Genomic DNA, 24,728 nt, shown 5'->3' with positions numbered 1-24,728 from the left:
TTTTACAGCTAAAAATAAATCAATATATTACAGTAATGATCACCCAGAGTAAAATTTAAAAACTGACCAAAATTGTCCATTTTGTATGAATAATACAACTTTAGGCTTTCAAATCTATGACTAATCGGTTTGTGAGGATTCTGGCCCTCCTAGGTGCCTCCTGCTGGTTTGGAGGTCCTAAGCAGCCATTTAGTTCGCTTGTGCCTTAGGCTGGCTCCATTTGAAAGTGAACAAATAACACTAGACTTCTATTAATAAAGCTAAAGAAGGCCAGAATTTGAATAGAACACTGTAGATGTTAAATGAGTCCGATGATCATCAGACAAATAATTATAACCTGTAATATTTATTACAGTAATAAATACAAAATATTAAAGAAATGTTTTTAGTTAACTTAGTGTTTGCTATTAACGATCAATTTCACAAATTTAATTGTATCAATGAAAAATGTGTAACTAGACAATGGGGCTCACGTGTGGCCCCCTGCTGGTGTGGAGGCCCTAAGCAGCTGCATCGTTTGCTTTTGCCTTGGTTCTACTTGGAGTAAGCTGCACCCTGCAACGGTACAATGCTATCTTAATAACTAAAATGTAATTATTTATTTAATTTTACATTAATCAAAACTTTATATTGTGTTTTTATTCGCATGGAGAGAGAAACCATGTGGAAATCCATTGTGCTTTTTAATAATGACAATGATAAGTCTAAGTGTTGTATTCTATTAATGACAAAATGACCATTTAAATACAAAATAATCATAGTAATAATAATAATAATAATAATAATAATATTGGGCACAAAAGCCGGTGTTTAATAATGTGTATGGAAGACTGTGTAAAAAGTGATCCTGAGCTGAGTAGAGCCGATGGGTGTATTTGGGTTTAGTCGTCGTCGTCAGCTGGACTGCTCCTGAGGACATCACGGGGTCGCTCTGACCACACGAGCCTCGGTCGGCTGCAGAGTCCACTTCGCATTTTGAGCGACGCCCCCAAATTCCGTGCAGAGTGTTTGCAGACCCTCCGGGACGGAGAGGTGGAGGAGGAATCGGCAGCTCCGCCGTCCACATACGCTATACGATCGGCTCGACATTAGTTCATGACTTCATCATATATTTGACAGGAGAGGCCGGGGACCGCGTTGGGAAGGTAAAGTGACGCGTTTTTTTCATCGCACTTCCTGTTGATTTGGCCGTTTTGTCGCCCGATTTCCTCTCCCTTCCTGCGCTCAGCGCCGTGTCGCAGCGACCACTCGGACTGTGGTCAGCTCGCCGTGGCGTCGGTCCTCTTAGGTAACCTCATTCACGCTAAAGTCATCGATTACGTCTCCCGATCGACCCGTCGAAAGGGCACGAACTCATACTTTGTAATAACATACACGATCCGCGTTTAGTCGGCGGTGTTGTGGGGTTTCCCCCCCCAACCCCCCGCACACACACACACACACACACACACACAAACGTGGACACGGAATATAGCCTGGTCTTTTTTTATCCACAGCACCCGCATCGTTGCGCACCTCGCTCCTCGTCGTCGATACCAGACAAAAGACAGCCTGTTTTTCTTTACGGTCCCTTATTTGGTGCTTCTCGGCTCCGTTTAAGCCCTGGCTGGCACACATAACAGCAGTCGTCAAAATGTATTTGAAAAGCGCGCTCCACATTTGACCTGCGCATATGCGCATATCTTTGCATATTGTTGTCGCTCTGTTATTGATTGCATTGATATACCGTGAAATTCTTAAAGGGATACTGCCTCCTGTATGCGGAAATCCGTTGCAAGGCATGCACTGTCTCTCTCTCTCCCTCTCTCTTTCCCTCTCGCACACACACTCACACGGATCCTTGCTTCTGGTTTTGTAGCAGTTTTACTTCCACGGCTTTATACATATGTCTTGTGTTTTAACTCTTGCTGTCGGCCCGATAATTCCCCCGACACGGTTGAGTCGCTCTGCTAGGGGAAAATACAGATCCCGTCTTCCCTGTTTACTCTCTTTCTGTATCTGTCTCCCCAGCATTTCTATTCTTAACCTTCCTGTCTTCATCCCCTATTCATTTCCAGCTCTCCAGGACTCTGAAGCCGCTGCAGAGAATGGGAATAGGGACACAGGCCAAGGCTTGCCATTTTGGCTGAAGTAACAGCAGGACAGTTGTCAGCTCCGCGTCAGCTTCAGTCCCCTTCTCCCACGCACACAAAAACACAAGGGCAAATCGTCCCCCCCCCCCCCTCCACACACCCAGCCACTGCCATGTCCACTGCCGTAGACATCGCTGGCCCTTCCTCCCCGGATCAGGCCCACAGCAGTGCTAAAATCCCCAATGAGCCCCTGAGACCGAGCCTTAAGCGCTCCAACCACCCCTACAGCCTCTCCCATTACATCTCTACCCCTTCCCCTGCTGTGGACGTCAAAAGCCTGATCCAGCCGTCCCCGGCACAGGAGCAGCGTCCCGCCCAGCCCAGTAAGCCCCGCCGGGCCCCCTCCTGGCCCGACATGTGGGAGTCACCCAGCGGGCTCCACCTGGCCCATGCCGCAGAGCTGCTGATGCGTGCCGGACTGCTGGCTCTCACCCCCGCCACCACGGAGCAGGCCAGCCTGGGCGCGCAGAGCAGCCAGCCAGCTAAGAAAGAGGCTGTGGAGGCTAAGGGTGGAAAAGGAGATGGCGAGGGAGGCGGGTCTGGGCCGGAGGAGGACGAAGAGGACTCCTCTGGATGCAGCACTGACTTCCAACCCTTCCTCGGCGCCTGGTTCCCCTTCAGCCCAGCTCTGTTCCCTCTGGCGGGCTTTCAGATGGGGGGAGGCCACTGGAGGAGCACTGCCGTGGGAGCAGAGGGCATAGAGGGGCTGGTAGCTGAGGGCTACTCCCCCAGCTCGCTGGGCGGGGGTGGCGGAGGGCGAAGGAAGAGGAAGAGGTGCGGGGAGTGCGTGCCCTGCCGACGTCAGACGAACTGCGAACAGTGCAGCAGCTGCCGCAACCGCAAGAGGGGACACCAGATCTGTAAATACAGGAAGTGCGAGGAGCTGAAGAGGAAGCCCGGGGGTCCTGGGTTCGACAGCAGGGTGTCCGGGTTTGATTTAAGGGGGTCCGATTTTACTTTGGGTCTGGCACAGGAGAGAAGCAACGGGGCCCTTGACGGATAGTAGCTCCTGCGTTGGCAGAGGCCGGTCGGATGATTGTTGGGAGCTGTAGTTTACGGGACACCAGAATAACATGCTCGGACTGCGGTACAAAGCTCCGTTTAAGAATGTCCACACCTGTTTCCATCCTTTCTTTTGACAATCAGTGAATATGGGAGAGGAGAGAAAAAAAAAAAAGAAGGATACCAATGTGCGTCAATATTTAGATGACAACAAAAATGCCTGTACATAGGACTGTAAATATCTGGAAAACATTATGTCCTTTTTTTACATTGCTTTCCAGTTTGGATGTACCGTGCTTCAGCATAAAGACGGAGCCAAAATGGTTTTTTTTTTGTTGTTTCTATGGAGGAGTTTCTTGCTTCTGTTGTTCTGACGTCACTGCATCAGTAAGAAATGAATGAGTTCAGCCTTGGCTAAGTTATTTCCTGTGCTACTTGTACTGTATAGCTCTGTTTGCCCTTTTGAAATAAAAGAAGTTTGCCATGTGCTACTTGTGTATGAGGTTTGTGCCGCTCCTGTATGCCTGGGTTCATTTCTAATTGACTGTTTGCTCTTGCACATGGGCGCTACCGTGTCGGTTCAGTTGTTTACGTCACCTCTTGAAGACCTCTTCTGGTGTCATTGCTCACCCTTTGAAGATCTGTTAGGTTTATTGGGACCAAAGGTCAGTCCAAGTGCAACAGACATTAGGTTTGGGGTCCGGGTTAGGGTTCAAATGTGTACCAAGATTTGGGTTATGGATGTCATTGGTTAGGGTCTGGCACAAAATGGGAGTTACTGACGCAAATGGAAGTCAATATAATTTCCTGATATGGTTAGCCATACAAACTAGTGCAAGTGTATATGGGTATGTTACCTTGTTGGTACCTTTTCTGGTATGATCACCTGCCGTTTCAAGTGCCTATGAGGACGGAAGCCTGGTCTTAAATGGGTGAAGCATCTCTTTTAGGGTTAGGCGTTGTTTGGGCAAAGGTTATGGCTAGGGGTTCCTTGTGTTAGTTGGGGTGACACGTCTCTTTTTGGGTTAGGGTTAGGCCTCGGGGTTGTGCTAGGGTTAGGCACAAATGGGGTTTCAGGAACGAATCGAAGTCAACACAATGTTCTAATAAGACTAGGAACACAAACTTGTGTGTATGTGTGTGTTTGAGGTGGTGTGGATTATGAGTCACCTAATGGTGTGGCTGAGAGCCTTATCGCAACCCCACAGACGCGCGCGCACACACACACACACACGCACACCTACACGCCGCTTTGGCACGTCCGCACGCTTGGGGTAAACCTGACATGCACACACAATCACAACACCACCCTATTTCTCCCTCTCCACGTTCTTCTTGTTTTTTTTTTGTTTTTTTTACAAGTACGCATCACATCCAGACGCACAGATTTTTAAAAGCAAAAAAAAAAAAAAAAAAAAAAAAAAAAACCACAGCCAGCTGGACCGAGGCTACAGGGAGGCGCTTTTCTTCTTCTTCTTCTTCTTCTTCTTTTTTTTCCCCCTCTCTCCTCGCTGCCGTAACGATGGCTGATGTGATAAGACCTTCTTCCTAGGCGCCACACTCCAGGGGACCGCAGGGAAGACGTAACCATGGCAACGGCCGGCCCGAGGTGTCACGCTATAATTGGGCCACGGCTGCACTTCCTGTGAGCCTTCAGTCAGGGGATCGCAGAGGGACCGCGCGCGCGTATCAATGTGTGCGTGCGTGCGTGCATCTCTCTGTGTGTGTGTGTGTGTGTGTGTGCGCGAGTGTTTTGTCAGGCACAGAGAGAGAGAGAGAGAGAGAAAGCGCTGCACGCCAGCCAACGCAGGACACTGCCAACTCATGGAGAAAAAGCAGCGAGCTCCAACATCACGCTATTACAACGCTCCCACTGAATGAGAAACACAGTCTTTTAGTTTGAGCCCACAGTGTAGTGTTTCTTCATCTCCCAGACAAAAGGGGAATTTCAAATTCTTGGATCTGCAGCCCCCCCACCACCACACACACACACACACACACACACACACACACACACACACACACACACACACCTCCCCTTCTCTCTTCAGTGCCTTTTCTAGTGATTTGAAGCTTAATCCCCCCCCACCCCCGCCCCCCCAACCTACCGCCACCCTCCCTGGTCTTGACACACACATTCGCACACACACTCGCACAGACACACACACACACACACCGGAAATCTGTGTCACCCGCTGCCCAGCAGGTCCAGTGACTCCCTGAACGCCTGCAGTCTGGCTCCACTGGCCTGCAAGATGGCAGGAGAGGAGGAGGAGGAGGAGGGGAGGAGGGGGCAGGATAGAGGAGAAGAGGAAGGGGGAGGGTTCAGAGAGAGAGTTAGTGGGGGAGAGAAGGGGGGTGGAAAGCGGATCTGGGATGGGGGGCGGGGGGAGGGGGGGTATGGTGAAGGGCAGATAGAGCGGAGGGGTGGTAGGTTGGTTGGTTGGTGTTGGGGGTGGAGGGGGTTGTAGGGGTCAGGGTAAGAGAGTGGCTGAAACATGGGGGAGAGAAAAAAAGATGAAAAGCAGGCCACAGGGGGAGAGAAAGAGAGAGAGAGGGGACACGCGGGGAGGAGTGCGGGGGGAGACGGACAGCAGGGGATGAAGATAACGCGGGCCCAAACAAAGAGACGGGGGTGGGGGGGTGAGGGGGGATGAGCGCGAGATCCGGGCCGGAACGCGGAGATGCCGGGGTAACGATAGACGCAGCGTCCGGAGCTCCGGTGTACGCCGTCACAAAAACCCCCGTGGAGCTTACATATGTTAGCAGCACTCTGGAGGGGTAAAACTCTTCTCTCTCTCTCTCTCTCTCTCTCTCTCTCTCTCTCTCTCTCTCTCTCTCTCTCTCTCTCTTTCACACACACTGCAGTGGAGCAACCTGCCAGCCCCAAGGCAACCTGCACTGCTGCTGGGCGGACCCTCACTCAGGAGCCAGTCCTTTGAAATGTTGGCCACAGCAGTTCGCTGAGACACTGTGTCTCATTGTGAACGGGTGTGTGTGTGTGTGTGTTTTCTCCTCCTCTGGTTGTATTCTCACTGCCTCACGGCAGCCGGCCTCTTCCGTCCGTTTGTGTGTTGTTGTTTTCGGTTTTATTCTTCGAGCTAACTCCTAACACACACAAAGGCCTTCTTACATCCCCACGAAAAAAAAGCTCTTGCTCATCTGCCCCTCAGGTGATATTTTGGTGACACAGAGGTCAAAGGGGTCTCTTGACCTTTGACACTTAAATCTGTTAAAGGTGGATACAGAATAAGCTGAAATCTCGAACAACACTGGGTCTGTCTAGTTTGGCTGCTTTCCGTAGCAGGAAAAAAAAGGGAGATAAACGTAAAAAAAAAAAAAGCGAGAAAGAGAGAGACACATTTATTCTTGGTGATGATGGGTACGCAGAAATCTGTTAATCTTTAGCCCGCTACTCATTTTTTTAAAAAGGCACGACGGTTCCAGGAAGTTAAAGCAAAGCGATAACACCTGCTGGCTGCAGGGATGTTTCATCATGGCTTGTCTGGAAGTCACCTCATGGTGTTGAGCTGACGTTTTCCCCTGCGTTACTAAGCAGGAACACTCTTTCACTACGCATTTCAACAACAGTTTGAACCTGGCGAGTTGTTTAACATAACTTTTTTAATAATCTGTTATAGGTACAGTTTTATCAATAATCTTCAACTGTTGAGCTAAATTAGCTGAGAAATGTAATGTTGTTAGCATTAAATTGCATTGAGGTAGTACATTGAAGAAAATATTAACACTAATTGTAGATAAAAACAAAAAGTTAATACTTAATTAGTTGTCTAATGAAACCCTTAAGTCAGAATGCAAACATAATGTCAGCTAGCAAGTATCTGTCAGCTCTTGGAAGCTAGCACAGTGTTAGCATGCTAACAGTGGGTAACTGGCATCGCAAACAATCTCAAGCTGTGATGTAAGACATGAGATGTGATGTGTTGTTGGCCAGCAGCAAAAGAAAAGTTAAGGAGAATCTAAATATGTGAAAATAATAACAAATCATATGTATTTTTTTTATTCTCAATTTAATTTACAAAATAATATTTTCCACTTTGACAGTTTAATTATGAAGCCAAAATTAAATTGTAAAAAAAAAAAAGGTATTTAAGACAAAACTGAGCCCATTAACAGAACGCTAACTTGCTGCATCCATGCGTGTTAGCATGCTAACGGCTGCTAATTAGCACAACAGACAAACTTAACATGGGACTCAAACTTAAAGCTAACTTCAGCAGTGTCATTAATTATACACCAGTTGAATGTAATCTACAAAAATCATAACATTTTACATTTCTGAAAAGTAATTCGATTTTTATCTCTTGTTAAGATGTTTATTGAAGGGCCTGCATGCCACAATTGCCAAAAGTCTATGAATTCTTGCAAGATTAATTTAGGTGAAGTTGTTTAATGATAGAGCTTATTTTTGACTAAATACAATTAAAAATCCTGGATTGACAGCAAGTCAAAACATTTCCCCTGTTATTAAAGACGCGCCAGAATAGACAGATTTCTACCTTGTTCAGTAAACAAGTCCAAAGTCCAGTTAATTAATAACATTGCCTGAAATAACGAGCTCCTAACTGCAGCATAGTGTCTGCATTCAAATCTTGAGATCTTAATGACATGGTCTCAATGACTGACAGAGTTCAGCAGCTACAGTAAAACGACAAGGACAAATTTGCACTATTTCCTTGACTGAGTTTTTTTTTTTTTTTTAACCCTCTTTTTAAGTCACTTAAGATGTTAAACGATATTTGAATAAATTATTCTGCAACCTGGGACCATTCAGTCACCTAATGGCTGATTACTAGTGATTTAATCTCCCTTTGTTGGCATGCTTTTCAAAGCTTCTGCCAGTTTCTGCTCTGCCGACTCTCTCTCTGTCTGTTTAACCCTCATTCGGTTCCCGCAACAACTGTCACAGCCGAGACACTCTCAAGGCCAATTACCGTGACTGGCTATATCATATTTGAATGAAGCAATTTCAGTTCAAATCTTTCACTCAACTGTTTATGGAATTTGCTCTTTAAAAAGCTGCATAAATTCTTTTATTAATCACTTATTGAAGAAGAGGAATATGCCGGGCTAAGTGAGGAAATGTCCCTAAATGTGACTTAAAAGTAGCTTTGCTAATCCTAAGTTATTATATTGTGTTACGAAGCATCCCGTACTGTTACGTGACAAAGATTTTTGTTAGACTAACACAAAGCAGTGGATAACTGTCAAGTTGAACGTAAAACTTTTTTTTTCCCAAAAGAAAAATCTCAAAAGTGTTTGTATTCAGCCTTCTTTGTCCCAACAGTGAAAATGACAGAATCTACCATTTATTTACCATTGAGCATTCAAAACAAAACAAAACAAAACAAAACAGCGCACATGTCCCTGAATACATCATTCACCTGGTGAAACACGGTGGTGGCAGCATCATGCTGTGGGGATGCTCTTCTTCAACAAGGAAAGGGATGCTGGAGGTGATCAATGTAGCTAAGAGGAAAATGAAACCCAAGAGGAAAGCCTGTTAGGGACTGCAAAAGAGTTGGGACAGTAGCGTAGCATGCTAACGACTCTTAGCATTAGAGCTAAAGCCACAATAGAATACTTTAGATCTAAAATCAATGAAAAAAGAGATGTGATCCTAGATGTGCGAAGCTGATGACGACAGTCCTCCACAGACTTTAGTCAGTAATATGATTATTATGTAAAAAATATATATATAAGAAAGCCTGTCATTTTCCGAACCGAATCTGAGTGTAAAACAGTGACGTTTGTGGTTGTAATGTGACGGAATGTTTTCTTTTTTTTTTTTTTTTTTAAAAAGACCTTTTTCACAGTATTATAACATAAACAATGAACTTGTTCATAACATTAAATACTTTGCAATGACCACTCTTCTCTCCAACGTTAATTGTAGTTTCCCGACGTGTCGTCAACACGACCTCAGCCACCTGCTAGCCTCGGTTAGCATCCATGGACCCGAACCACCTACACCGGGCCGACTGCATTACAAGAAGTCGATAACGGGCACTTTCTGAGAGAACAAAGATGAAGCGACTCCTACAATGCTTTGCTGGGAAACCCAACACTGTCCTACTATATATAGCGGGGCTTTTCACACTGTGTGCATGACTGCTTGTGTTAAGTCACATGATTCAAGATATATGGGTGGATAGACACGCTCTCACACACACACACACGCACACACACGCGCACAGGCTGATGGCGTGGAGGAGGTGAGGGAATGCGGTGAGGTTTATTGAGTTGAGTGTGACGTTTTTCTTCCCGTGACCAGACTCTCATTTGCTCTGTCTCCCCAAGCGTCTCGGCCTCTGTCTCAGCCCAAACCACATGCTAATCAGCTCTCCGCGCCGTCCGTTTGATCTCCACCAGGCGCTTTTCTGATGCATCCCGCTGAATAGATAATCACTGTGCAAATCACCGATAAAACTCAGCTTCGTTGTTGTCGAATCTATCTAAAAAATTTTAATCTAAGAAGGAAAAAACGCACACCATAAATTCAACGTTTTATAATTTGTTCCTTTTTTTTCCACATAGACAACAGATAAATAGTACAAATACTTATGTTTGGGTATAATACAAAAAAAAAAAAAAAAAAAACTGAAAAAGAAAAGTCAGCAGAGTCAGCATGAGCAGGGATTCAATTGGTGACCAAGTAAAGTGAACACATGACCCACAAGTTAGGTAGTAACTACATCTCAAACAAACCATAAAATACTAAGACTCTTGCTTCTGTTCTGTGTGGCTTCATGTTTTTCACAGCTTCTAATATCTGATGGACTGTGACGGTGTCCACCCTCAGGGTTCTGTTGGACTCTACAGAATTTACAAAACATGTTACGACAAAAATTACAAGAAGCAATTTATTTCTTGGATGATAGGAATTAAATTTTTCATTTTTTAAAACGTAAAATAAACAGAACTGTAGCTTCACCCTGTGGTACACCTGTTCGACCACCCCCAATTAGTTTCTTTGTTTGATTTTTAAATCTCACTACAAATTTTGAGGTTTCAGATAATTATAGTTTGTACGTGAAGTCGTGAGCTCTCTGGGGCACCCTGCTGGCTCGGAGGTGTCATGTCTCGCGCTTGCTGCAGCACATGATTACAGGTGTCTGACTCACAGCTGTATGACAGGTGGGTGTTCAGGATTAAAACAAAACGTTGCATCTTAATACATAGAGACTAGAGTTTCTTGTAAGACAAAAATCCTTCTCAGTGGATGACAACAAGCAGGTATCATGAGCTTAAACATTCAACAAGTTTTAAGGCAAACAGGTTTGCTTCTCTTTCTGAGCTCCTTTTTATTACCCCAGCACAACTGTTTCTTTGTTAATGATGCTGACGACTTAAACTGTGCTTGTGGTAGCCACACCTGAGACAAACACTGAAAATAGCTCAAGAATTCAAGAAGATGTGGAAGAGATCTGATCAGGCAGCACAAGCTTCAGGGTATCCTAGTGCAAAATATGTAAGTTTCCTCTTGTTTCACATATAGGCATCTTCAGGCATGTATTCCAGTCTATAAAGTCAACTTCATTGTGTTAAGGATTGTCCTGTTTTAACAATGCCAACATGCCTTTGTGCCTCCCAGACCCCACAGTATCACTTAGCCGCCGTTTAATGCTAGCGTTAGCATGCTAACATGTGACGATGGCTGAGCAAAATATGTAGGCTTCCTCTTATTTCACATATAGTCATCCTCAGGCATATATTCCAATCGATAATATCCACTTTATTATGGAAATTTTGTATAATTTTAACGACTGTCACATGCTTTTGTGCTTCCCAGGCCTTCTGTATTATTTAGCTAACACTTGATGCTAGCGTTAGCATGCTAACACTTCCAGAAAATCGCATTTTCCGTCATGGCGTCATAGCTTGCTAACATGTTGATTGGCTCACTAAACGACACCAGAAAGTGCAAATTTAAAGCTATAATATTTATTTGGGAATGTCAATATCTAAAGTGCTGCTGAAATTTTCCCCACTGAGCAAATTCAGAGAAATGGATATCCTATTGAAAGTTTTTTTCTTCTTTTTTTTTAAACGACCTTTTCTCTGAAAGTAAAATGTGGTTGAAAAGTTGAAGTTGAAACTTGTTACACATAAAGACATCTATTCTTTTATAATATGGTTGAAAAGATGCTTAGAGTTGATCAATCGGGCCAACGCATTGACATATTTTCTGGGCTAAATTCAGAAATTGACAGAGTAGCCAAACTCGTGTTGGCAGAGTCAGAAGATAGTGAGATTTAAGACAGTTTCTTGCTAACCTTGTATTAAACAACTTCCCTTGTGGCTGAGTAGCAGCTCAAACGTGAACCATTAAGCCATTTGCGATAGAGTATGAAATAAGAATCAGCAAAGAGGCGTTGCTGTCCAGAAACTGCTCAGTGGTTTTGTTCTAACAATTTCCACGAGTTCTTGAGCAATATATCTGGAGCCTCAAGGGCTCCTGACGAGCAGGTCAGTGCTTGTCAGCGAACGAGTGCAAGGGAGCGTTCCCATGTGAATGTTGAGATGTGTAATTAAATTGTCTAAAATCCCTTTAAGGATAAAGGTACTAGAGGTCCGTTTCACCGTGAGTCCATTTGTTTTATTTCATTCCCAGGATCCGCTGAAAAGAAAAAGTCCAGTGCTCATATGAACATGGATGAATATTTGTGACTGATTGATGCTTTTCGGTTTCCAACTTCGCCCTAGGTCATCCCAGTATAAAACCACTGTGTTTTTCCATTCAGCAGTGTGTCTGCGACCTGCGGACGTTTCCCCCCTCAGTGTCTGTATCGAGATCAGACTCTGCCAAAATATAAGAGTCTGAATTTCAGTTTCCCCCATTAAGTACACAGTCTCTCTCCCCTCCACAGACACTTCTTCATCTGCAGGTGGAAATTTTAAATTGGGTCTTGAAAAAGTTCAAAAAAGGACACTTGTCCTTTTTTTTTTTTTTTTTCTTTACGTTTTTTTGCAGTGTATTTATCCCCCACTTGGGTCCTCAAGCAGGAGTACAAATGAGCTGCGGCGTTTGCGTCAGCTCCCACTCCTCAGGGGTCGGGTGTGTTGACGTACGGCAGGGTGGAGACACAGCGGCTTCTTAATGGACCAGCGCCTTGCTGCTTTTCTGTAGATGAGCCGGTTTGACAGGAATAGGGGGTTTTTTGCAGGCGGGTGGTTTGCTGCAGGCATCGTCCGCAAACGCCTTCTTGAGATCAGCCACGCGACCTTCGTTTTCTGACGTCTCTCTGCGCCACCGAGTTTCTGAAGGAAAAAAGAGAGAGAGAAAGATCAGAAGAGTTCCAGGAATTATTCCTCTGTTGGTTTTGACTAAGAAATTTCAGTTACAGTAGATGAGGAAGAACTGAGCAGAATAGTCATAACCCGGGTAGAGTTCAAATTTCAAACAAACCTCAATGTTTTCATAGGGTCTTATGCAATGGGCCAACATAAAGTGGTGTATAATTGTAAAGAGGAAGAAAATGATGTATGGTTTTCTATATTTTTAGCAAATAAAAATCAGCAAAGGGTGGCAAGTCTTTGTATTTAAGGTGCCCATTCTTTTTGGCAAAATAACTCAAACTCAAACTGACTGGCACAATTTTCAAGTCTTGCATCCGAATTTTTTTGGATTTTGGTCTAGACTTTAATTTGATATTCTACTGTAACTCTGGTTATATGTTTAGGGTACTATTGGAATGTGAACCTTCATTCCAGTGTCAATACTTTTGTAGCCTCTAAGCCAAAGACTGGTATATCCTTTATCGTCCACACCTTAATCGTCTGTAGCCTCATTAGCTTAAGCCTGGTTGTAACCAGCCCCTTGTTCTACGCTTTGCTTCGTAAAGAGCATCTGGGATATTAAATATTGAGAAACATCACTTCCTGGAGCTGTGGCCTCTGTTAAAGTTTTAAATGTTACCTAATCGCTAATGTTTGGTCGGGACGTATATAATGCGCCAGTTTGACGTTATGAAGCTTACCAGAAATTGCCTGCCCTATAAATAATCTTCCTCAGAGATCCAAATGAGGCAGCTGTGTTGGTCACACTTCAATATTTTGAAATGTGACCAACACGGACTGAACAGCATTGTTCACTTCCTCCGCTGTCATTGCTAAAACTACAGGCAGACTACAGTTTAGTAGTCGGCACAGAAAATTGACGTCATTGTTCACAACTTCAACATCTGCTGGCTGATTGGCCCGGTAGAAAAACTACAGGAGGAATCCAAATAAATGGGAAAAAGCCCAGATGGGCACTGAAGGAAGATTTGCGTGGGAAAGCAATGTCCAGGCGGCCTCGTCTGTCAATCAGGTTCCATATTGCCCTTCTAATGACCTAATTATTTGATATGGTTGTGATGACACTGAGACTCCTGCAGTAATGGGTTTCTTCTAGGGTTGACCTGTATTTAAATCAATGAATGTCTCACTGTTGGAATGGTGTGTTCAGGATGATGTGAAAGTTAGAATTTCCTTTAACCTGAGCACCTTCTTTCATATTATTTGAGTGACTTAGTGGCACTCTTCCTACATATAACTTTAGATTTCATTTTGCAGTGTTTTCATCCACACACATTCACTGTGTGTTGTGGCAACTTTATATGGACTAGAAGTGGTTGTTTTGTCAACAGATTCTCCCACCTGAGCACTGGGTCTTTCCAGTGACGAGCTATTTGGCAGTGGGATACCTTGAAGTTTGTAGCGACAAATGTGAAGATGTTGAAGAGGTATGTACACTTTAGCTAGGCGCTGCATATTTCAACTCCTACAGGCAGGAATCATCCTTCTCTCACCTCCGTCCTGTGGAGTGACTCTCTTTGCTTCTGACTGGTGGCTTCGTAGGAACAGGCTTCTGCGAAAATGCGGCCTGTAGACGAGGTTCAGCTCAATAACGTTCTCCGAGCTGCCGCAGCTGTCGTCGTCCTTTGGGTCCTCATCAGTGCTGCAGTCCGCCACCTCCTCCTCAGATGACTGGTTGATTGGTGAACCTGGATCCTCCTGCGTGTGATTGAGGATATGCTGATCAGAATCCAACGTGTTGGCCATTTTTGTATAACCCGCCTCACACATACAAACTCGCACAGAGGGGGACTCACATTAACATCTGTGAGAGGGAGCTTGGCGTCATCTTTGATGCTGAGCTGCTGGGCATCACTTCCTGGCAGCAGGTCCGCCGTCTGGATGCAGTTCCTGTTATCACTGAGGAGTCTGTAAGAGAAAGATATCCATTGTTGTTTCTGCAGACCTCCCAGCTTATGGATAAATATTTTGACCTCGCTGGTACCATTACAACTGTTAGCTTAGAATCACATTATTTTAGAAAGAAATTTCTTTTATTATTTTACATTTTTACTGTCTTATACGTTTATAGATGATTGGGGGAGTTGTCTATTTCTACCTGTTCATGTGGTTCTGCAGAACCTTGGAGGACCTAAATTCATCCACCTCTCCGATTATAGTCACGCTCACATCGCCGTCCCGGCTGAGGAGCCAGCTCACTTGTTTACTGGAAGCTACGAACAAAGAGACACAAACAAAAATTTAAAAAGTGGTTCATTTATTTGTTTTCCCCAAAATTGAAGACACTCAGCAGGGTTCTGCCTGAAGCAGACCTCTCAATAGCTGATTTCAGCCAGCAGGTGGTGCTGTTGCACAAGGATAAATTCAGTGAAACCGAGTATGACAAGACATTGTTTGGTCATCTTGGTGTTATTACGTATTTAATTTTATTCCTTGAGTTAATTGCCAGTTTTCTAATATAAAATGTAATACACAACAAAATTGAACCTGAGGTAGTAAAAAAAATAAACGGCAGATGGTGTTTCTTGAAGGCCTTTTTAAATGTTTCACTATTTTAAGTAAACAAAACATGCGTTACAATTTCCTTTTAAAAACTTTATAGATAAACATCTCAGTCACACCCTGGAGAAACAACAACGTCCAAATTTTCCCCTTATCGTGACGCAGTGTTTAAAAATACGCCACCCGTCACAATGACCGATAGCCCAGGTGTTTTCCATGACTGGATGAAGATGAAACAACCTGCCGTGACGTCACAGACGGGGGCGTGGCTTCAGAAATTCAAACCCAGAACGTAGCGCTGCGCCGTCTGCCAACCGAAACGCGGTTTGAAAGGCCACAAGGAGCGATATGTTATCATCAGGGACACATAAGCGACGGTCACATGAGCTCTGAACGCAGATTTCCAACAAAGGAGGCCGTGTTTCTCTCACCGGCCAGCACCGCCGCGCACAAGGGGGCATTGTGTGACGTCACTACAGGCATAAATCTGCGTGTACACACATCTATCCATGTTGGCAGCTGCAGTCATGTTACTCAGTTATATCAGTCAGATAGAGAGACAGAGAGGCCGTTTCCACTGCCTTTGTTACTATCAGCAGGAAAAATAGAATAGAGCTGAGTATTAAGAAAAAATAAAGAAATTACGAGAATAAGCTTGTATAAGAGTAAGAGAAGTTGTACAAGAATAAAGTTATGGTAGTAGTTATAGTTATTATTAGAATAATGTTGTAGTATTGCGAGAATTTAGTCACAATACTATTATTTTATATTGGCAATAATACCAGGATTAAAAAAAAGGTAAAAATGGCTTAAAATATACTACTTAAAAAAATTTAAAAAGTTTGTATTATTTGATGGTATTTCCAGAATAAAGTCACAATGTTGTGACTTTAATCTTGTAATAACATACTCTGGTAATACTACAACTTTGTTCTCGTATTATTTCAACTTTATATTCAAACAACTTCTGACTACTGTGTTTTCATTCTCATTATTCTCGTACGACTTCTCGTAATATTATTACTTTATCCTCAAAATATTCTGACTTTATTCTTGTATTTATCTTCCTGACAGTTTGGTATTTTCATTCAATACCTAGCGGAGAGATTGTAAAGTATCCAGAGTAATCTCAAATAATAATCTCATCTCTATAAACAACGGCGCACATCTGACAGGACACCAAACCCACGGTGAGACACGGCAGTGGCAGCATCATGACCTGAGACGCAACCATTAACGGCTCTAAAGATCAGTTTGGACCCCAATTTAATATCTAGTAAAAAGCAGAAGATGGAGAAAAAATTTTATTCCCCGCCCCCCTGCAAATTCATAACAGAAAAATACATCTTTGGCCTTTTTGAAGTAAAGGTAATGATTAAAGTTCATTTAAAATAATCTGAGGGACGGTGGACAAGGAGGTGTCATCGCAACATGATTTATCTGGAGAATTTCTTCTGGGTAGAGAATACAACCAACTCCAACAAAGGAAGATTAAACACTGAAATCGAGCAGTATTTTGTCTGTCAGTTATATTGTATGGGATGAATTCACCCATTAAATGTGATCAAAGTTTTTAAAATATTTATCAAGGTTACATTTTTTTAAAACACAAAATCGTGGATTTTTTTTACAGCGACCTAAACACCTTTTAGAACTAGTGACGGGAATAGGTTTAACAGTGTGTTGTTGTCTTCTGTCACCGTGCTGCCGCCAGCTCGCCACCAGGGGGTTTTCCTCAGCTCTCTCCTGACGCTCCACCTTGCAGATGTGTCAGCACACACCTGCAGATCATCTGATCAATTCCAGGAGTATAAGAGGAGCCTCCAGCCAACACTTCCACGCCAGAGTGTTGACCCTTGTGGTAACTGAGAGCCATTAGCAAGCCTTGTGTTGTGAAACGTTCTTGTTCTAAACTCACGTCTCCTCGTCTCAGGTTTGATCGAGCCCGGAAGCCGGATCAAGTCCGGAACCAGTCAAGCCCGCTAGCAAGGATCCGGATCTCCTCGCCCTGGGGGTCCTGACGCGGCGAGCATCATCAAGTCGGCTTCCCTCCCCCTCTGCTTCCCCGAACAGACATTCTTCGGAACCCGTAAGCCCAGCACGTTATTCTCCAAGCTCTGCCGGCCTCCTGTACTCACCTCTCTGGATCTGTCCTTTCAGAGCCCCAGCCCCGATGCTTCTGACCTGCCTGCTGTTCATGGTTTCTCCAGCTCGTACCCCATTATTTTGTTTGTAAATAAAACCCTTAATCTTCAGTTGTTCTGAGTGTTTTGCTGCATTTGGGTTCGGAACATTCCAAAACCATGACAGTGTCATAGTGTGACATTTATATGCCTAAATGAACACGTTGAAGCCCATCAGTAAAGACGTGTAAGTGGAGCATATCTTCTGCAATGCTAACACATACGCACACACACACTCAGTCTCCTCTCAGGTGACATGGCAGAGATTGGGTAAACAAAGATGGTAACTAGATATGTGGTCTGAAGCGTGGCGACTCCCGAAACCACAGGGTTTACTCAATCTTCTTCAGCTTTCAGCCCACACAGCATTTGAGCTGCCGGAGACAGAGGTTTTCAGTTACACAACACACACACACACACACACACACACACACACACACACACACACACACACACACACACTGTAAGTACACTCCCTTTGTGCAGCTGAACTAGTTAAGATGACAGCGTCTTTGTAAGATAGATCAGCACTTCTAATGAAGGAGGGCTGGGTTTGATGACTAAAACACAGACTGAAAAAACCCAAACACTTAATTTGATTGGTAACCTTAGAGACACAACTCCTGCTTCATTACTTATGCACACTTTGAGTTTAGAAGATTACAGAATTAATTATTTGTAAAACAGCTTACAAATGTAAGCTCGTCGTCTTCACAGCACACCTATAGATTGCTTGTTGCACCCAAATATTATAAATAATATAGTTGGAGGAATTATAAAAACAGCTATTTTGTTGTCAGTGGTTACCCTCTGAACCCTAAAATGTCTTAAATAGTAACTAAGTTTGAAGTTAAATTGATGTATTTTTCAGCCATTTTTGGGCTATTGCAGCCTTTTTGCTAACTGTAGCTAGTTATTGCAGAGTGGCATCTCATAACGTAGCTACAGCTTAGACTGAAAAACTGAATAACAGCTGACAAAACATTGTTATTCAGACCAAACTAAGAAATAAACTAACTACAAGTATATATAAGTTCAGCAATATGTGTTCAAAGTCAAAACAGATTTACTTTTAGCTAGCTTAAAAATGTATAAAGCTTGCTGTCAGATTTTATTGAATTCAATAATTGAAGCATTTGTCATAAAGTGACTTTCTAAACATACTGTTTGGAGTATAACATGATTCATTGAAGGAAGGTCATTCTTTAAAGTAAGGACTTATCAGTTTAGTGAAAACACTTGGCTTCAAAAGAGCATTTATTTGGATGCTAACTCTCTTATTGTTAGTGGTGTATGTGGTGGATTGGCGATTATTTAACCTTTCATTAAAACTACATCTATGATGCATGTCAGTGTTTCAGTTTGGTGTCAAGATAAGCAGATGTGGGGTCTATGAAGTGCCTGATCTAAATTAAGCAGTTGCTTTCCTGAGTTTAAGAGAAAGACAACCATCTGTTGCTTTAAATTAGCGCCAACTTCTTCAAAGGTCTCAATCACAAAAACACCCAGCAAAAAATGTTGCTCCGCCTGTTAATGCCTCGTTCTTTTTGTATTACTGACAGTAACTCTTGCTCAGTATAGCTTACTGGAATTAAATCATGAGCTCTCCCCCTGCCAGTCTAACCGGTACGACATAAGGAGCGCTGTGCTCCATACCTTTCTTGGGCTTCGTGTTCCTGTTGGTTCTTCCTTCTCTCTCTTCCTTTTCCTCGCGCACTCTCCAGCGCCGTACCTGCTCCTCTCTCATCTTCAGAAACAGGACCCTCTTCTGCTCCTCGCTGAGGGCCTCCAGCACCTCGGGGTCCACCCACATCTCCTTAAGGATCTGAGCCAGCATCTCGACTCTCTGTCCGTCCCGCAGTCGCTTCTTCCTGAGTCGAGTTCCCTCGGAATCGGGGAAGGAAGAGGAGGAGGAAGAAGCGGTCTCCTTCGTCAGTTGTGTTTCTCTGGACGTGGAAGTCCGGAGTATCCGGATCGGTTTTGGCCGTCAAGACTTATCGCCTTTGCTGTGAATGTTGGAGAGACAGAGAGATTAGATCGGCTGCATTGTTCAGTCCCTCTCCATTCAATTGTGTTTTGGCTGGCAGGTCACAATGGGACCCAAGCAAATAATGTCCCCTCTGCCACACAAGTAAATGTGTGTGTGTAGCAGAGAATGCTGCTGGGTTTCTAAACACTGAAAGGCAAACAGGGGCAGGTTCAGTATGTCAACACACTCACGGGGTGGGGTGCTAATGACTCCACATTATCTGTGAGTAACAGACACTGAGACGAGAACCCTGTTCAATAATTCATTTCAACAGACATGCTTGGGTTTTTGCACCTTATCGACCCACGTGACGCCGCCGGCCCTCTCTTCCAGTCAGGAAGTCCACAAGCTGAAAAAAAAAATCCAGGAATTGCCCCTGACCTCTCTCTAGCTCTGTGTGTGTGTGTGTGTGTGTGTGTGTGTCTATGCATGTGTATGTGTGTGTCAATAAAGCCAGTCTCGGTCTTGCTCGCACTTTTAAAAAATACCCAACCAAAGAGCCAATAGGGTTCGAGTCTGTGGTAACTATTAACCAATCTACACCTGTGGGGGCAATATAGTTTCATAGTAAGAAAAAAAATCAAAGATGAAAAAATTGAGAGCTTATGAATTTGCCCATTTGTTTAAATGGGTAAAAAGTATTTATTTATTTTACAGTTGAATTTTTTCCGTGTAGAAACTCCCTATTTTCTGTGTCTGAAACTCTTCAGAGTTGATAAAGTCAGTTTGCCTCTCTAATAGTTTATATCCATATTTTGCACATGCACTTTGCAATTTCATCGCTTTCTGCTTCAATTTTATCCCCGTAAACAAATCATTTCAAGCCCATATACTAAAACCAATCCACATTAGGTAGCTATGCATTTTTTTTCTTTTTGATGAATTGTGGCAATAAATAGTCATAAAAGTCTCCCAGTCTAACACATAATTAAATTTATTATACATCATTTTCAGTAAACTTAGCATTACACCCCGTTCCCATTGATTATGGCTCCGATCCCGGGTCGGCCCCTGTTAACTCTCATGAAATACGACAGATTATGATCAAACCGAAACATGCCACTTCCTGCTGGTAAATGCTATTTACTGGAGTCATATAATCATATTTCATAACAGCAGACTAGAGGTCGAATGCAGGAAGGCGATCGTAAATCACTGATTGTCAAAGCCGATCTATTAACACGAACGTGGTTGGTGTGAAACGTCCCGCTGCGGAAAGGTGTTGGCTACGGAACAATAAAAGCTATTAAAATTATACATTTTCCAACTGTTTACAGCATTTCTGTGCACTGCCACCGAGCTGGCTTATACATTTTACTCAACCATTACAATAAAATAAATATTTTAAGACTATATATGTCTGTAAAAGTCTGCACAACATGCTCAAAATAGCAATTAGTAAACATCATAAACAGCTGTAATAATTCAATTATTCTAGCAACAGAAGGAATACACTGCAAAAACACAAAATCTTACCAACTATTTTCAGGCTAGTTTCTAGTGCAAATGTCTTAGTACACTTTAAATAAGACTAAACTATCTTGCAAGTAATTTTTCAACAAGATACAGGAGCTTGTTTTAAACAAATAATTCATGAAAATTAAAGGGAAAGTACTAATTTTAAGTTAAATAATCAGCTAGTGGAACAAGACATTTTTCCAGTATTATAAGTTACAATGTCTTATTCCACTGGCTGACTGTTTCACATGTAGCTAGTACATTTTCACTAATATTAATGAATTATTGACTTATAACAAGCCCCAATGTCTCACTAAAAAGTTACTTGTAACTTTTTAGTGAGACAAAAGTTACTAGTGAGACAAAAAGTTACTAGACTAAAACTAGATTTTAGTCTAGTTTCTACGTTTGCTGTAGAAACTAGACTAAAATCAGATGGCATGATTTTGTGTTTTTGCAGTGTAATAGCTGCTTCAAAGAAAAGCAGTCAGATTGCTTTGAAGTTTCATGTAAAATGTATTTATATCATTTCACTCCATGCCTAATCTCTATAAGCACTAAAACTGTATTATTTATGACCAAGACAATTTAAGGCTGCCTGATTTTAAAAGCAAACAACCGTTTTTGTATTTCGACTGTCATTTAAGCTAAAACATCCACCTGTGGCTCAGTGCTCACATGCTAATTAGTGCAGGAGATTCTTTTTTTTCCTCCTGCCTCTCTGGCTTGGAGGGGGACAGAAAAAGAAAGCCGGGGGAGAAGAACGGAAGGAGGGAGGAGAAGAGGGAGGTATATGTGTCCTGCATACAGAGGGGATAAACTTTGAAAAGTCCCTCAGTCTGAGCTAACAGTGGCCGTTTGAGAGCGGCGGAGGGGCGCGCGAGGCGAGCGGTAAATGAGCTGGGACGGACCGTGGAGCCGCCATGACACAACAAAAGAGACCGAGAAAGAGAGGAGGGAGAGCGGACTTACTCAGTGTCTGCCAGCCGGTAGCATCTCCTCGCTCCGCTCTGATTCCCGGTGCCTCTGCGGGTTGGGATAGATGGGTGTGTGTGACGTGAAAGAGCACGCCTCTCTCTCTGAGTGTGTGTGAAAAGCTGAGGTATGAAAGCTGAAGTTTTCTGGGCTGCATTTGTACTCACCGGGAGTGGGACGGACTGGCAGTCATCTTTTCTTCCTCCTCCTCCTCTTCCCTTCTCGCATCTCCAGCTTACGTCGTTGCAATGTTAGCTAGTAAATACTTACATTTACTCAACTTTTTGGAAAAGTGCACTTTTACGAGTAATTTTTACTACCTTTATTATCCGTTTTACTTTTGACTTGAGTAAATTCATAATGAAGTGTCACTATTCTTATTTGAGTAAAATTTGTTGTTTTCACCAAAAATTCCCCAGCCCCAGACATACAACTGCAGTTTTTGTTAGTTTCATAAGTTTTATATTTAAAAACAGTTATTTGGAATAATGTTTCTTTTGTCTAATTTTGTCATTTTATAAGTATTTTTATTTTGAACCCTTAAAATACAAACATTTCCACATAATTTATATTTTGGTGTGTCTGATTATGTAATTTTTAAATATTAAGTGACACTTGAGCAGCCTTTTTACTAAACACTTCTCTATTCTAAACTGAGTAACTTGAACGGCTATGTTTTACTTTTTCCTTCAGTAAAAATATGTTGAAGTTGTGCTACTCTTACTTGAGTATAATTTCTTGGGTACTCTACTCAACTCTGAGTGTTGCACAGAAAAAAGATAAGGAGATAAAATGATCAAATTGGCACATGACCCTCTGTAAAACACTTGTGTGTTTTATTGCTTCTAATATTTCCATGTGTCACACTGGGTCAGTAACTTTTCTCCCTGTAGAATCGGAGCAGAATCACTTCTTATTATTTCAAATCTGATCAAATTACATCTCCAACGCTTCACTTTTCTTTGATTTCCTTTGTTGTCTTCCTTGAGGGAAATCCTGCCAGAGTCAAAAACCGCCGATCACAACAACCCATGCGCAGGAAGGAAGCACGGCTGCCTGTCCTTAGGGATTTTTTCCCGTCAACAGGTTGTTGACACAGTTCTGGTACCGGCGGCCATTGTTTTGGGTTTGCTCTGCTGCTGCCAGATCTGACAAACCAAAGTGGATGGCGTGAATATCAGCCGCATACCTGAGGGTGATTAAAGCTATTCATAGCAAGACAAAGTCACATGTTCATAGCCAAGATGGTTGCTGCAATCTGTCGTTTAGTGTAAGACACAGATTGCATAATTGCAGGGAATTATATTTTTTTTCAGGGACTTTGGAAGGAGCCTTCAGCGTAATGTAGCAGACACAGCAAGCACTTAATCTGAAGGAAAAAAAAATCTGAAAATAAAGTCTTTGAAGCTTGAAATATGAAGATAAACACACAAGTTTTCTTGTCTTTCTCATTTTGAAGAGTGCCCACAGTAAATGGGTCTTTGAGTCATGTTATATTCGAACTTCAGGAAAACAGGAAGCTGTGGGATGCTTTAAAATGCAGAGGTGCACCCATCTTGTTTTCTTGCCAAATTCTGCTTTCTCTGATCTCTAAAATGCGACAGTGATGCATTTACTAACCAAAAGCAATGGGAGTTTTCACTTTTAATAGGAATTTGAATAACATTAATGGAAAAAAAAGAAGCTTCAACAACCTTTATCTTATAATAAATAGTAGAAGATGTGACTTTGGACAGAATAGGTAAACAAATACAGCTAATGTATAGTGTGTAAAAAAATGGACATTTCCTAAAAAATACTGACTTAAGCGATAGTGAATACATACATTTATTTATATAACATATTATATTTGAATGATATTTTTTATTGATCCAAATGAGCTTGGTTTATTGTGGATCTGTAAAGTTTGGATTTTGTTCAGTTTGATTTAATGCCACTGAGATAAGACATTACTTTATTCTAAGTCTCATGCAAATCTTTACCAAATGCATAGATAAATGTAGAGTATATTATGTTACAAAATATTAAAAAGATGCTCATTTTCCAGCTGCCTATATGAGTACATTTAAATTTTTTCAAGAAAATATTGACCTAGTGAAGCAAATTAAGTTTGCAAACTGGTATGTAAACGTTTTACGTTTGGATTCTGTAATTATTCATTGAAATGTGGGAAACGGCTGACATCATGAAACCGGCCATGCCAACACAACTAAAACAAATCCATCATGTGAGCTAACAAATAAAAAGAATGTTTTATTTAAATACATTTTCAAGGTTGCATTGTGGACAGTCTAATTTGGAGTACTTATTTCTACATTAGAGATGCTAGCTAAGCAAATTAGCTTTCTCGCTAATCTTTTTCTTCTTTCAGTGGGGTAAAGGAGTGAAATCACCAAATGTCCAGGAACATTCAGCCTGAACCTCCAATATGTTTGACATTTCGCAAAATGAAACCAAGCAGCTGCCGCCAGTAGATAGCAAAGAGTTTCCACCAAAACCAGTGTTTTCAGTGATACCAGACACCTGTTTGTTTACTGCTCAGTCCGCCACTAAGGGGGGGCAAGAACCTGGTGGTCAGGTCACGGATCTCGGACAGCAGGAATCTGTTACTTTTACTGAATAACACAGGTTTTTGTTTTTATCTGTATTTACACAGATTAGGTCTACTATAGTGTGATTTTTAATACTCTTCTAGGTGAGCCTTTAAAACTTTATGCGTGATTTCATTTATGAAATGCCACCAAAGTGATGTCATGCTTCTTTATTTTTCTTTACAACTTTCTTCCTTGGTATTAACATTTCCCGCAAAGACGTCACCTCCCATTCAATTGTCAAGTTAACTGAAAGTAAAAAAAAAAAATGCTAATGACGAACAAACAGCCGCGAAATGTTTTCCACCGTTCTGCTTCTGTCACACTCTTACCTTTCCGATACACCGGTATGAGAGGCACACCTTGGAAAAGTACCGACGTTTATCCCCATTTTGCGTCGGGAGCGTCTGAATTCAGTTGAAAAGAGAACAAAAACATGAAATAGTTGCGCCAACAGCGCCCTCTGCTGGAGGCAGGTAGGGTATAGCAGGTTATTTTGACATAAGGGTTTAGTAGTTTAATCAGTTGGCTTAAA

The 24,728-nt window shown here is 42.5% G+C and overlaps 2 protein-coding genes and 1 long non-coding RNA gene across 6 annotated transcripts; 2 read left to right on the top strand and 1 right to left on the bottom strand.

Moving 5' to 3' along the window:
* Nucleotides 1-903: 903 nt before the first annotated feature.
* Nucleotides 904-3,622, top strand: cxxc5b (CXXC finger protein 5b). 2 transcript variants are annotated; one of them, XM_081611584.1, is made up of 2 exons: nt 904-1,145; nt 2,058-3,622. In XM_081611584.1, exon 2 carries the CDS (start codon nt 2,245-2,247, stop codon nt 3,133-3,135), a length of 891 nt encoding a protein of 296 aa, XP_081467710.1. In that variant the 5' UTR covers nt 904-1,145; nt 2,058-2,244; the 3' UTR covers nt 3,136-3,622. The 2 variants fall into 2 exon arrangements, with proteins under 2 accessions (XP_081467710.1, XP_081467711.1); XM_081611585.1 differs by lacking the exon at nt 904-1,145 and adding an exon at nt 1,223-1,288.
* Nucleotides 3,623-9,649: 6,027 nt separating this feature from the next.
* On the bottom strand, nt 9,650-21,830 carry LOC103471051 (uncharacterized). 3 transcript variants are annotated; one of them, XM_081611689.1, is made up of 7 exons: nt 21,770-21,807; nt 21,600-21,653; nt 18,797-19,146; nt 14,554-14,668; nt 14,252-14,363; nt 13,949-14,153; nt 9,650-12,416 (listed from the first exon to the last, which is right to left on the bottom strand). In XM_081611689.1, the coding sequence occupies exons 3-7, from the start codon at nt 18,975-18,977 to the stop codon at nt 12,253-12,255; spliced, it is 777 nt and encodes a 258-aa protein (XP_081467815.1). In that variant the 5' UTR covers nt 18,978-19,146; nt 21,600-21,653; nt 21,770-21,807; the 3' UTR covers nt 9,650-12,252. The 3 variants fall into 3 exon arrangements, with proteins under 3 accessions (XP_081467815.1, XP_008418062.1, XP_008418061.1); XM_008419840.3 differs by lacking the exon at nt 21,600-21,653 and having other exon boundaries at nt 21,770-21,830; XM_008419839.3 differs by lacking the exon at nt 21,770-21,807 and having other exon boundaries at nt 21,600-21,748.
* Nucleotides 10,521-17,212, top strand: LOC103471050 (uncharacterized). Its single transcript, XR_534573.3, has 5 exons — nt 10,521-10,626; nt 13,787-13,882; nt 16,672-16,818; nt 16,891-17,046; nt 17,118-17,212. It is a non-coding gene; the product is annotated as an uncharacterized LOC103471050 (long non-coding RNA).
* Nucleotides 21,831-24,728: the final 2,898 nt, after the last annotated feature.

This window comes from Poecilia reticulata, chromosome 10 (genome assembly GCF_904066995.2).
Source record: "Poecilia reticulata chromosome 10, P_reticulata-male-v2, whole genome shotgun sequence".
NCBI classification, from domain to species: domain Eukaryota; kingdom Metazoa; phylum Chordata; class Actinopteri; order Cyprinodontiformes; family Poeciliidae; genus Poecilia; species Poecilia reticulata.
Note: the sequence above shows the minus strand (reverse complement) of the source record. Positions and strands in the feature narration are given on the sequence as shown.